This window comes from Peromyscus californicus, unplaced genomic scaffold (assembly GCF_007827085.1).
Source record: "Peromyscus californicus insignis strain IS unplaced genomic scaffold, ASM782708v3 Scaffold_9__1_contigs__length_137607984, whole genome shotgun sequence".
Taxonomy (NCBI): Eukaryota; Metazoa; Chordata; class Mammalia; order Rodentia; family Cricetidae; genus Peromyscus; species Peromyscus californicus.
This window is the reverse complement of record NW_026294617.1, coordinates 100,497,153-100,511,119: the sequence shown is the minus strand read 5'-3', so window position 1 is coordinate 100,511,119 and position 13,967 is coordinate 100,497,153. Positions and strand designations below refer to the sequence as shown.

The 13,967-nt window shown below is 46.0% G+C and overlaps 1 protein-coding gene across 5 annotated transcripts in view; it reads right to left on the bottom strand.

Annotated features, from left to right (window-relative positions):
* The window catches only part of Sec24d (SEC24 homolog D, COPII coat complex component), a 98,459-nt gene that overhangs the window by 71,938 nt on the left and 12,554 nt on the right, over positions 1 to 13,967 (bottom strand). For 3 of the 5 annotated variants that reach the window (XM_052731088.1, XM_052731085.1, XM_052731086.1), the window contains 3 exons: positions 7,310 to 7,458; positions 3,865 to 4,143; positions 3,456 to 3,589 (listed from right to left, as the gene is read on the bottom strand). In XM_052731088.1, coding sequence (XP_052587048.1) covers positions 3,456 to 3,589; positions 3,865 to 4,143; positions 7,310 to 7,458 — 562 coding nt within the window. The remainder of the gene's footprint in view (positions 1 to 3,455; positions 3,590 to 3,864; positions 4,144 to 7,309; positions 7,459 to 13,967) is intronic. The other 2 variants (XM_052731087.1, XM_052731084.1) reach the window with 1 other exon arrangement.

The window sequence follows — 13,967 nt, the reverse complement described above, 5'->3', positions numbered from 1 at the left end:
AATGTCATAATTCATCATTATTAATTAAATCCACATCTTGTCAGAACAAGACACAGAAAAGAGGAAGACATATCAAGCAGTTCTAGCCATTATTAAAAATAGCTTTTGATTTACCCCAAATGCACACTCCTGAGAAACAGCATCAGAAATGAAACAGTAAGCAGAACCCCAACAGTGACTGGCGGGGAGCTGGACCTGTGAGCCGAGAGCTTGCACAGTGACATGGGACGATGTCAGAGCTCGCCCAGAAGACACAGATCTCTTTCCCCTTCAGATGTGCCCCCGGAATCATCTCCACAAATGTTGCGGAATCGTACGACATCATCAGGAAAGCATACAAAGGAAGCGCTGCCCTTGAGAGAGATGCACAAGGCGGAGGATCAGGATCGAGGGAAGATGCCCGGCCACTCAAGCAGGGATGCTCAGGGCGGAACTGTTTGACTTGCGGGGGGTGGAAGGAGACGAGGAAGGGCATAAGCTCTGAACAGCCCCCCTCCGGAGGCAGAAGAGGGTGAGGAAGAGCTTTGGCAATGATGCTTCCATCCCTTCCTAATGTGGCTAAAACCACCAGTCAAAGGGCTGGATTAAGTACCTCACACACACAGTGTATGGAGTATGGAATCTTTCCTTCCAAAATAAAGAGTTTATTTCATTAGAAAAACACGTCATTTTGGTCAGAGGAAAACAGACAGGCTCCATCTGGCATCGCTATGTCATTTCTTCAAGATAAGCAACACGAGGCTGATTTTCACATACACACTTTCGAGGTTCATGATGAATCGTGGCATCTGCTGCTGCTTCTCAGTAATGTTCATTCACCCCTTCACTCAGCGTACTGAGCAGCAGGCTCTGTTTAGACACTAGAGAGAGCAGTGAAAAAACTGGACCCTTGCCCCATGGAGCAGATGCTCAAGTCTGAAAGAACGCTGGCCGATAAATAACTGTACAAATGATGTGCCCTCTGCCAGGCAGTCAGATGTCGTGGACAAGCAGTGACATGGATGGACAGTAAAGACATGGAAAAAAAAAAAAGAGCATGAGTTGGGCCTCGCATATGACTAGGAGAGGGGCATACACAGGCAGTGGAGGTGTCAGCAGTCAGGTGGAGGCACACAAGGCATGTTTGAAGAGTGGGCATAACTAAAGCAGGGGTGCAGGGCAAGAGGCCAGGTCATGTGCAGAGGGGAGCTGATCAGGAGTGACCGACAGTCTGAACGGAGGGCCTAGAACAAGAATTCCTAACGCTCTCAGCTGAGGTCAGCTGCATGTTCTTGGGGGTGTACTCTGAATAACGTTGACCTAGAGACCAAATGTCCATGAAGAAAAGGTCATTCCAAAGGCTAAGCCTTGGGGAACTCTAACACTGGGACAAGGGTGACAGGCAGTAACAAAAACCCCCAGCCACACACATACAAGCATACATACACACACATACAAGCCTACAAACATATCACACATATACATATACGCACATACAACACACATATACATATAGACACTCATACACATATACATAAACACACACAAACATACACACCCACATTTAAATACATATACACACATACAAATACACATATAAACACCATACATACATATGCACACATACACATATATACACATGACCTCCTATACACACAAAAGTCACAAACACAAGCACACAGTATATACAAACACACACAGTCACATTCGTGCACACCCAAATACATGTATACACACAGACACATACACACACACATACATACACACAGGCCTGCAAAAACACTAACTCGCATACATACTCCACATGAACACACACATGTACAAACACAAACACATGCACACACAAAGATAAACATACACACACACCTGCATACAACACATACACACACATGCACATGGAGACATGCACATTCACAAACACACGCATCCAACACACACACACAAAGGCACAAACACGAAGGTACACACAATTCCCCTGCAAATGGAGACACGAGGTTAAGAGCTGGAGGCATGTAAGTTGAAGAACAGTGCTGGGTGTGGAGGTCCTGGTGGAGAGAATGGTGGGCGCAGTTTCGAAGGGAATGAGCTACAAAGGCAGGAAGCTGTGGATGTGAAACAACGCTTCCAACTGTACACCCAAAAGTCGACAGTATTCTCTGATGACTGTGCTAAGACCTAGGCAACTCAGGGAAGACGGAAAACTGGGAGGCCAGGAAACTGGGAAGTTCATCCGCAAGGATATTAAAGGTGCCCGTGATAGGAACACAACTAGACCTGGTGAGATTCGGGGGAGGCTGTCTGAAATTGTGCAGACATTCAAAATAAGCTCAATAGAAACATATCTTTTAACCCAAACAATCAAATAATTTTGTTTTGGTTAAAGATATTTTGTCACTGGCATAAGCTGTTTCAGAGGACTCAGTCCATGGCCGCTGGGCCCCACGGGGTTGGGCAGAACCTCATGGTGGAAGAGCACACAGCATGTATGTGGTGTTTGTGTGTTTGTGTTTGCACACCTCACGAGCAGAGGGCACGGCAGAAAAGGGCCATGCATTGGTTCCTTTTCCGTGGCTATCATGGCCAAGGCAACTGACAGAACTTGGGTTTTTTCTGGTTTACGGTTTCAGAGGGTTAGATTCCAAAACACCAGGAAAATCGGGGCAGAAGGTGGCCAGCATGGTGGCAGGATCAGGACGCTGAAAGCGCACATCTTGAACCAGGAGCCCGGAGCAGAGAGAGCAAACTTAGGGAAAGGACTTAAGCTCACAAAGCCCCCCCTCTGGGACCCACTTCCTCCAGTAAGGCCACACCTTCTAAGTCTCCCCAGACCGTGCCACCAGCTAGAGCCCAGGTAGTCAAACACATAATCCTACAGGGGAACTTTTCTTTCAGACCACCACAGGCCAGGAACAAGAGAGCCCTAAAGACTGACTTCCTCTAGGTAGAGCCTATCTCCTAAACCTTCAGAACCTTCCAAGACAGCAGCTGACTGGGAGGAAAGCATTTATGAGGATCTTTCATATTCAAGCCAGAAGAAAAGTTAAGTCCTAACAACTAAAGTACTGAGAGCTGATGAAGTTGACTTCTTAATGTATCATGAAATTTGTTATAAACACTGGATACTTTATCACAAATCTTCAAGTTAATAGAATTATAAAAATAGCCAAATGCTTCACCCCTCTCTGTATTTGTCCCCTTTGAAAAGCGACACTTTGCCTGATCAGAAGGCAGCGAGCGTCCTCCCTCCAAGCCCTCAGTATGCTGTGAACCTGAGTATGCGTCCGCCACAAGTCCAGGTGAGAACAGAAGCCTCCTCGTGTGGCCAGTGTCCCAGGCCTTCCACAGGCCCTGGAGGACTTCAGCACTAGCAAATGGAAGAGCTTCTGTGTGTGGGAGAGAGAGAGAGAGAGAGAGAGAGAGAGAGAGAGAGAGAGAGAGAGAGAGAGAGAGAGAGAGAGAGAAAGAGAACCACTTACAGGGCTCGGGATGGAGTCGGGATCCAGCTTCCTCTGGACCTGTGGTGGTGGTCCAGCCATCTGTGCAGGACCTCCAGGGAAGCCTCCTGGGTAAGACAGCTGTGCACCTCCCATCTGTGGTCCATAGTTGGCTGCTTGGAAAAAAAGAAAAGAAGAAAATGACAATCTCCGAACCTAGGTGTAAGACTCACTGACCATATCACACTGCTGACTCAAGCATGCCACCAAGTCCATCTTGCTGAATACAGCAGGAAATTTAAAGTGAGTTCCCACACTTCCTCTTTAACCTGCTCTCCTGACACTAGCCAGAGGCTACTGTCCCTTCACAGTCGACCCAGAATCCAACCTGATTTCCAGCTCTGGACACCCCTAGGGGACCCACGCCTTGGTCTCACCCTGCCCACCTTACCTGGTTGTGCAGGGTAGCCAGCACCCAGGCTCTGGCCTGCTGGAGGTGGGGGCTGGTGGTACTGGGCATTCAGAGGATTAGGTCCAGGAAGTCCATCCTGCCTGTGGGTTGGTGGAGCCATAGGAGAGGCACCAGGGCCATTCAGGGTGGTGGGGGGTGGTGGTAGAACCTGAGATCCTGGCTGCAAAATAGATGGCTGTGGAGGTTGTGGAGGCCCCTGGAAGGAGCCTGCTGACTGAGGGCCAGGAGGACCCTGGCTCTGGGGGGTCATGCCCACACCTGAGGAAGAGAGAAGACCATGCTTCAGTGCCACATTTCTCAGCTCTGAGGCCTACAGAGAGCATGACAGAGACACTAGTTTCCCATATACTTATGAATTATATATTTATGTATATATTACGGCCACAAATTAAAATCTTCCCTCAGGAAGTAATAAAAACATTACTTGGGGGCATTATTTACAGATAAAAAATTAGAAGATTATAAGAGCAACATCTCTAGTTTGGGTAAGGAATTTCTTTTTAAAAAGGGTTTTGTATCTGTTTGTGTGCGCATGCGCACATGGAGGCCAGAAAGAGCTAGAATTACAGGCAGTTATGAGTAGCCATGTGTGTGCTGGGAACTGAACCTGGGTCCACTGCAAGCGCAGCAAGCGCCCCTAACCCCTGAGCCATCTCTCCAGTCCCCAGTGAGAGACTTCTTAACATCACAAATTTTAACTCCAGTTCATTAACTTCACATGACCCTTGAACTAACTTAAAACATCTGTATCTCCTACAGAACTTTGAAAATAATATAAAAGAAAAAACCTGTACAGAGCAAGCATCATTCAGATAGCTTACACCTCCAATAAATTATTTGCATTCTGTGTTTGACTTGACCGACTGAGTTCAGAAGCGGGCAGAAATAACCAGAAGTTCGGGGCCACTGACAGGCTCTCCATCCCCACTGGAAACACATATCGTTTCCTGGTCTAGGCCTATGTGAAACGTAGTGGCTTCCTAAGTTGTCCATTTGGAAACTGGTAAAAAGATCAGAAGCATTCCGGGTGACTTTTATCAATCCTTCTAAGGGAGTGTGCTGGCTAGTTAAATGTCAGCTTGGCATGGCTAGAGTTCTCTTAGAAAGGAGATTCTCAACGGAGAAAATTCGTCCAGCAGACTGGCCTGTGGTGCATTTTCTCGATTGATGTGGACGGGCCCCCCTCACTGTGGGCGGTAGGTAGGTGGTCCTGGATTCTGTAAGAAATGAGGCTGAGCAAGCCAGTAAAACAGCACTCCTCCATGGCCTCTGCATCAGTCCCTGTGTCTAGGTTCTGCCTTGAGTTCTTTCTCTGACTTCCCTGGATGACCGACTACAAGCTGTAAGACTAGAACAAAACAAAACAAAGAAAACCCTCTTTCTTTCCTCCCCAAGTTGCTTTAAGTCATGGTGTTTTATTACAACAATAGAAACTCTAACTCAGGCATAAGCTGGTACCAAGGCGGAGGGTATGGCTGTGACAGACCTGACCATGTGTTCTTTAGAGGACTGTCATAGCATTTGAGCTTCGGGTTGAAAATCTTTGAGTGCTCAGAGATCAGTGGACTGTTCTGCTGGAACTTAGGAGGTAATGGTGTGAGCAGGCCTGACTGGTGAAGTTTCAGAGGAAAGCGGAGACTCTACCAAGGGCCATTTGTGTGATATTTTCACATTAAGAATCTGTGGTATGCCGGGCGGAGGTGGAGCACGCCTTTACTCCCAGCACTCAGAGGCAGAGGAGGCAGAGGCAGGCAGATCTCTGTGAGTTCAAGATCAGCATGGTCTACAGAGTGAGTTTCAGGACAGCCAGGGCTACACAGAGAAACCCTATCTCAAAGGGAAAAAAAAGGTATCCATGGTGTTGGTTGGGCAGTGGTGGCACACACCTTTATCCCAGCATTCAGGAGGCAGAGGCAGACAGATCTCTGAGTTTGATGTCAGCCTCGTCTACAGAGTGAGCTCTAGGACAGCCAGGACTACATGGAGAAACCGTGTCTCAAAACAAACAAACAAACAAAGAAGAATCCATGGTGTCAGCTGGAGCTGAAGAACCAGCTGCATTTAACAAGAAACCAGAACCACTGGGGTAAAACATTTGCTTTGCTGAGACAATGGATGCTGGTCAGCTGGGGCCAGAGAGTCGGCTGTGATTAGGAAGAGACAGGCCATCAGCACCCAGAGATTGTGGTCCAGAAGAAACCAAGGCTGTACCCTGTGCTGGCAGCCAGACTTGACAATATGGAAGAGTTTCCCAAGTGGTAGTGCTTTTGAAGGCATGAAGGAGTCATGGAGAGCAGCTCGGCACAATGAGAGGCCAGGGGAGGCCACTGGTCAGGGTACGACCTCTGCTGAAGCAGAAGCCCCAGGACTGACGGGATCGTGGAGAGAAGTTGAGGCTTGGCACCATGTGACAGGGTCAGTCTCTGAAGAGAGCCCAAGAGAGGCTGTTTGTGAAAACAGAGCACCGCTGCAGCAGGCGGCCTCAGCAGCTTCTCTAAAGGCTAGAACCAGGGTCCTCTGCATCAGCTCCTGCCTCCAGGTTCCTGCCCTGAGCTCCTGGCCTGACTTCCCTCAGCGGTGGACAGTTGCTTCGAGGTCTGAGCTGAAATAAACCCTTTCCTCCCAATGTTGCTCTTGGCCCTGGTGTTTTATCACAGCAGTAGGAAGATAAGCCCAGAGCAGTGGGTCTCAACCTTTCTATTACTGAGACCCCTTAACACAGTTCCTCGTATTGTGATGACTCTCAACCAGAAAGTTACCTTTGCTGCTACTTCAAAAGTGTAATTTTACTAGTGTTATGAAATGTAATGTAAACATCTGACACGCAAATGGTCTTAGGTGATTCTCGTGAAAGGGTCATTTGACCCTCACAGGGATCTCGACCTTAAAGTATAACATGTAGCCATGCTGCTACTAGACAGGACATTCCTGATCTCTCCTGTTTTCTGGTTTGTGGCATCTGAGATTTGATTCTTCCAATGACCTAAACCTGGAATTAAAACTCACTGTAAAACAATACGCATTTTATTTTCAATTTAGAGGACCCATATTAAACAATACAATATTAAAACTACCCTCACGGCTCCTTAATTAATAACACTGTCTAATGCGTATTTGGAAAGTCAGCATTTTTGTTTTTTATTGTTCTAGCAGTGAATGTTCTGAGGATTCTTCAGTTTTCTTGAAATAGTAGCAACATGCTCAGGAGAAAAACAGCCATGGTATTAATGGTTTATAGAAAAATGCACCAGGTAGCATTTTAATGTCATGCCAGAGTTGGGTCTATCTTAAAAAAAGAAGAAATGATGAGGGTGGGAGCATAGTTCAGTGGTAGCCTAGCATGTTTGGGGTTCTGGGTTCATCCCCCACACCACCAAGAACACTGGGTGGGGGCCCTGAGTGAACAGTGGCCATGCACACTTACCATAGCTGTTGATCTGCATGGAGCTGAACTGACTGCCCAGCTGGGTGACAGAGGAAGTGGACCCAGGACCTGGGTAAGATGACTGTGGCAGGGGCTGGCCTGATGCATAAGAGGGCGCCACGTTATTGACAGGTGGGAGTCCTGGAAATCTACGAGACAAAAGGTATTGTTAGTATCACAGAGTTTCTTAAGCAAATGACACACAAAATAGTTAATATATTCTGAAACAAACAAACAAAAAAAATACCTTCTTTATGGGGTCTGAGAAATGACTGAAACTGTGGATCAAATATTTAATCTTGATCTGAACTCAAAATAACCCATGTAGTTTGACCCCACATCTCCACTCACGTGTTTCCTATGTCAAGGGAGAGAGAAGTTTCTAACATGAACACAAAGGCCAGTTTTGGAAATCAGCTGGAAAGGGGAGCCAAGCGCAGCCGCTTCACATGCACCAAACTCGATCAACAGAACAAAACGAAACAAAAGACAAGGACACTTGTTTTTGTGGTTGTGTGCTTGTGATCATTCTGACCCAGGTTTTCAACAGCATGTGGCCTGTCTTACATTCTGAAGTCAGCAAGGCACGACCTACGAAACGGTGTAGGACGGTCAGCACTGCAGAAAGTTTGCAGTCCTGGTCTTTGCTCTTGTGTTTTTCATTTCAAATTTTCATCACGCTTTTTCACCTTTGATGGAGTTTGAAACTGTGTTTTTCTGTTGTGTGTCACTGTCACTGTTTGGATCTAAGCAATGGCTGTCACCCAAGCAGTGGTGTGTGTCGTCGTGTCCCCCCCCACCACCACCACCACCGTGACACATCACAGGAAGCTAAGGAGCTGGGAGTCCTTGTGAACCTTTTCTTACTAACTTCCAATTGTCATTAAAATTAAGGTGTCCCAGATTGCAGGGTCTGAGGGGCTGGAGAGATGGCTCAGTGCTTCCATGCACTTGTTGCTCTTGCAGAGGACCCAAATTTGATTCCCAGCACCCACATGGCTAAAACCACCACCCAGACACATAAAAGAAAGAAAAAGGACACTAAAGAAAGGAGAGGATGCAGCTCAGTGGAAGAACACGTTCCTAGCCTATTCAAGGCCAGGGATGTAGTCCTCAGCACTACAAACAAGCAAATAAAGGCAATGGCTTATTTCATTACTACCTCTGTTTACACTGCAACCTTTCTTAGTAGAGTCTCATACATTCAGTTTGGGAAGCTAGGTCTCCTTCATTTCTCCAACTCGCTATTTCTTGGCCAAAATAGATGAATTACAGTTGACTAGCTATCATTTCCCCTTATGATGAAAACACTGACTTCTTAGAGTATAAATTTTAACAGCTTAATCCCGCCTAGAAGTGCCTTCTGTAGAAAACTTGAGAAGTACTTGGAAGTACTTCAAGACAGTTATCCTGCTTCAGCCATGATCAAATAAAAACACGTAACTAGGTATGTGTGGTGGTTTGAATGTAATGGGCCCCCATAAGCTCATAGAGAGTGGCACTATTAGGAGGTGTGGCCTTGTTTGAAGTAAGTGTGGCCCTGTTGGAGGAAGCGTGTCACTGTGTGGGAGGGCTTTGAGGTCTCCCCTATGCTCAAGCTACATCTACTTCAGTTCACTTCCTGTTGCCTACAGATCAAGATGTAGAACTCTCAGCTCCTTCTCCAGCACCATGTCTGCCTGCATGCTGCCATGTCCTAACATGATAAACCTCTGAATTGTAAGCCACCCCAATTAAATGTTTTCCTTTATAAGAGTTGCCATGGTCATGGTGTCTCTACAGCAATAGAAACCCTAAGACAGTACGGTTTATAAATTTTATCACATATTTCTTTTGAAATAATAGATCTTTAAGATTTATTTAGTTTATTTTTATGTGTATGAATGTTTTTCCTGTACCATGTGCATGTCTGGTACATATGGAAATTAGAAGAGAGTGTTAGATGATCTGGATCTGGAGTTACAGATGGTTGTGAGCCACCATGTGTGTGCTGGGAACCAAATCTAGGTCCCTTGTAAGAGCAACAAGTACTTGTAACAACTGAGACATCTCTCCAGGTCCAACTATCACTGTTTTAAAAATCATATACATATTTAAGTCAACATGGTAACTCTGGGTTTGAATTGGCTAAAGTCTTATCTCTGTGACTGAGCCTCTGTGTAGGGATGAAGTGCTGTCACTCACAAAGAAAGATTACATGTAGTCAGCTGTGGTGACACATGCCTGAACTCCCAGCTCTAGAGAGGGTGAGGCAGGAGGATCAGCACCTATAGCCCAGCTGCTACACAGAGAAAGTTAATTCAGACATAACAATTGGCTTTTTATTTAATTGTGTGTGTGTATATATTATTGGATTTGAGGAAGTTTCTAAAATAGTAGGTGTGATGGTTTGAATAAGAATGACCACCACAGGCTCATATATTTGATGCTTAGTCACCGGAGAGTGGGACTCTTTAATAGGATTAGAAGCATAAGGAGGTGTGTCCTTGTTGGAGGAAGTGTGACACTGGAGGTGGGCTTTTAGGTTTCAAAAGGCCAAGCCTCTCTCACTCCTCCTCTCTCTCCTCTCTCTACCTGTGGGTCAAGATGTAGCATTCTCAGCTGTAACATGAATCTTAAAAGGTCTTATTAAAAAAACAAAAAACAAAAACCTGGAGCCAGGTATTGGGGTGAAAGCTACAAGATCAGAAAGCAAGCCAGCCATGTCTTACCTCTAGGAAATCCTCAGCCCAAGAGAGCTACTTCCTGTAGACTCACACCTTATATACATTTCTGTGTCCTGCCATCTTACTTCCTCTCTCCGCTCAGCTACATCACTTACCTCTTTCTGCCCAGTTCTATCATTTCCTGTCTGTCTGTACAGACCTCCAGACCTCTATGGTTAACTAGTGCTGGGATTAAAGGCATGTGCTACCACTGCCTAACCTCTATGTTTAATATAGTGGCTGGCTTTTTCCTCTGATCCCCAGTCAAGCTTTATTTGTTAGAGTGCAAATAAAATATCACCACACTCAGCTACTGATCCAGAGGTCCCTATATGCCACCATGCTCCCTGCCATGAAAATGGACTGAACTGTGAGCAAGCCCCCAAATAAATCCTTTCTTTTGTAAGAGTGCCCTTGGTCATGGTGTCTTTTACAACAATAGAACACTGACTAACAGTAAGTTTCTATCTGCCTTTCTCAAAGATCATTGGTGTTCTCTATCTCTCCTCAAACTCTTTCTTCTGCCCTGGCCTCACATCAACTTCCCCACTTAAATCTTTGCCTTCCCATTATTCTCTTACCCACCCCATACTGCCTGTGTTGGACTCTCTCTCCTCCATTATTCTCCCCTCAACACAAACACAATGACCCCTTTCTAATTTCCTGGCTTCTAGAAGTAATCTAATTTAAATACACATATCTATAGACCCAAGGCTAGCCTCCAAATATGAGAGAGAATATACAACATTCATCTTTCTGGATCTGGGTAAACAGACTCAGAATGATTATATCAAGTTCCGTTCATTGACCTGAAAATTTCATTTTTCTTTACAGCTAAATAAATTCCACTCTGCATCTGTTCTGCATTTTCATTACCCATTCATCGGTTTGTAGATATCTAGGCTATTTCCATTTCCTGGCTATTATGGCTAGAGCATCAATGAACTTGGATAAGCAAGTTATCTCTGCAGTAGGATATAGAGTCCTCTGGGTATATGCTCAAGAGTGGTACAGCTGGATCATGTGGTAGATCTATTTATTGCCAGCTGTTTGAAGAGCCTCCACACTGTTTTCCATAGTGACTATACCACTTTGCACTCGAACCAACACTGAATAATGTTTCTACTTTCCACACATCCACTCCAGCATTTGTTGTAATTTGTTTTCTTGATCTTAGGCAGTCTGGCTGGGGTAAAATGAAGTCTCAAGGTAGTTTAATTTGCAATTCCCTGATGGTTAGTTTTAGGTTTGAGTTACTGGTCAATGGGGTCTCATAACTCCTCCAAAATATACAAGCTATTGCTATTGCTAGCAGTGCTATTGCTGAACTTCACAGTAAGATCCTTTGCTGCAGATACAACATACTCGAGTCACAGGACACAGAAAGATCAAGCTGATACTGAACTGGAAGTTTCCTCCCTTCTGGCTAGCTTCCATAGGGCTAAAAGCTGCTATGCAGACTGCTAGGAGGAGGGGAGTCCTCAACAGTCTTACTCAGCTGCCAACCCCGTGAACTATAGTAATGACCAGCATGGCAAGATATACTCATGGATGCAACAGTGGCATGAACGTCATGGGGGAAACCAAGCACTACTGGATTTGAGGCCCACTTTACAGGAGGACATGCATGCCCAGTACTGTAACTATGACCAAGAACCCATGGTCATGGAACTCACATGCCTCAGAACTGAACCTACTATTATTGCTTTGCTAAATGGGTGCAGTATCAAACTGCCCTCTAAATACTTATCATGATATCCATAGGTCAGTGCAGCTCTGAGACCTCATCAAAGAAGCTTCTTTTTACAATGGACAGCTGTGAAATACAAAGACTCACAATAGGTCAAAGTAAGAAAAAAAAAAATGACTATGGTGTCCTCAGCCCTAAATGGAACATCTATATCATACCCAAAGCTCAGAGATCACGGTGAAAGAGGAGGCAGAAAGATAGGAAGAGCCTAAAATTGTGGAGGACTGCTGAGAAACCGTGTTTTCCAGACATGACCATTGCGCACATGAACGCGCAACAGCCGTGGCTGCCTGGACAAGACCAAGCCAGTAGCGATTCCATCACTAGGAAGGGACGGAATCACAAGGTCCCACCCCTAGCTGAGGAGCTGTTTACGTCAGGGAAGCGGGCCCTGGCCAGCTGCCCATGCTCCATGGGAGGGCACTACACACATTTACACAGTGACAGCACTCACTGGACTCTGAAGTTAAACAAAAGAGCAAATGAAGCAGGGAGTGTCCTTGGGGTTCTGGGAGGAGTTGGGGAGGGGGATGGGGTGAATATGATCAGAACACATTGAACACATGCATGACATTCTCAAAGAATAAATTAAAATTTATTTTTAAAAAGCTTCGAAAACATAAAAGGTGCAAAGAGAAGGAGGGATGGAGGAAAGAAGAGAGGAAAAAAGAGAGGGGGAGGGAGGGAGGGAGGGAGGGAGGGAGGGGGGGGAGGGGGGAGGGGGGGGAGGGAGGGAGGGAGGGGGGAGGGGGGAGGGAGGGAGGGAGGGAGAAAGGTCACACACGTCTATTCTCCTCTGAGCCTCTGCCATCAGATTAGTGTGACTCACTCATAAGATCACTTGGTCCTTAGCCTTTGCACCACCCTGTGTGTATAGAAACGTGTCCCACAGGGCAGATCAGAGGCCACCTGGAAACCCAGCCTGAAATACTAGACATTCTCCCTAACTTTGTCATCTCTCAAACCGACTTCTAACTTTTAGGCCAGTATTTAAGTTGTACGAGGTCAAAAGTGCTGGGGAAAGAACAGGACCTAACTGTGCTTCCTTGCCCTCAGAGTCAAAGTCGATTCTGAAGCCGAGCTCCCTGGAGTCAGCAGACCGAGGCAGAGCAATCCATAGATAGCAAGTGGACTTTCCATCCCATGACATGGCACGCCATATCCAATGGAATGACTTTGAGAGCTGCTGACACACACGGACTGAGCCCATGGGCTGCAGAGGGTATCGTGTGCTGTGCAAAGTAGTTTGCATGCAAAATCCCCACAACAATGTCTTTGAGATGTGAATGATGAGAAAGCAAAAACACACAGAGGTTAAGTTGGTTCTACACCAGTTAACAATAGGATAGTCTGAGAAATGTGTCACTGGTGTGTTTGCCCCTGAGCAAACATCATAGGCTATACAAACCTGGATGGAAGTGCCTACCACACCCTTAGGCGACAGCGTACACACAGCCTGCTATTCCTAGAACCATGGCAAGCAAAAGAACGCTCACAGAAATCAAGCAAAGAGAAAAATGGAACTAAGACGCAGTGAAGTAGCTCCAGCAAGCAGCTGCTGGTTAACAACACGTGAGTCACAACTGAGGTCTCCAAGTAGGAGAACACTCTAAAATAATGATCAGTACTATGGGAAACACCTGACCTGGTGCAGCCACCGCATCCCTACCCAGGGTTCTGTACTGGCAGTGAGCAGACCTGTGAACACCAGTGGCACCCCAAGCACATGAGTAATGTATTTTGAGGTGATGGCATTCAGATGCTGTGGCACCACTAAGCCCCATGAATTCTCTAGCTTCATTAGAACCTGTAGACCACACTGTTCACGGGAGGAACAAGTCCACACAGTGTAGTCGGAAGGTTCTCCAAAGGAGAGAGATGCAGGAGAAGCAAGACGTGGAAGTCCTGGTAAGCCACGAAGCCACGTGGCTTTATAGATTTATAGAATTATAGATGCATATAGATTAATAGAGATGGGCTGAGTTTAGTTGTAAGAGCTAGCTAGCAAGAGGCTTGCCATAGGCCATACAGTCAATAATTAATATTAAGTATTATTTCATAAGCGGCTGAGGGACCGTGGGGCAGGTGGGACTGGAGAAACCTTCTGGCTACAACACAGCATGTGACTAGAATTTGTGCAGCCCACAACCCACTAAGGCATGCCTGGCAAACATGTCCGCACTCCTCAAGGTGCCAGCATTGT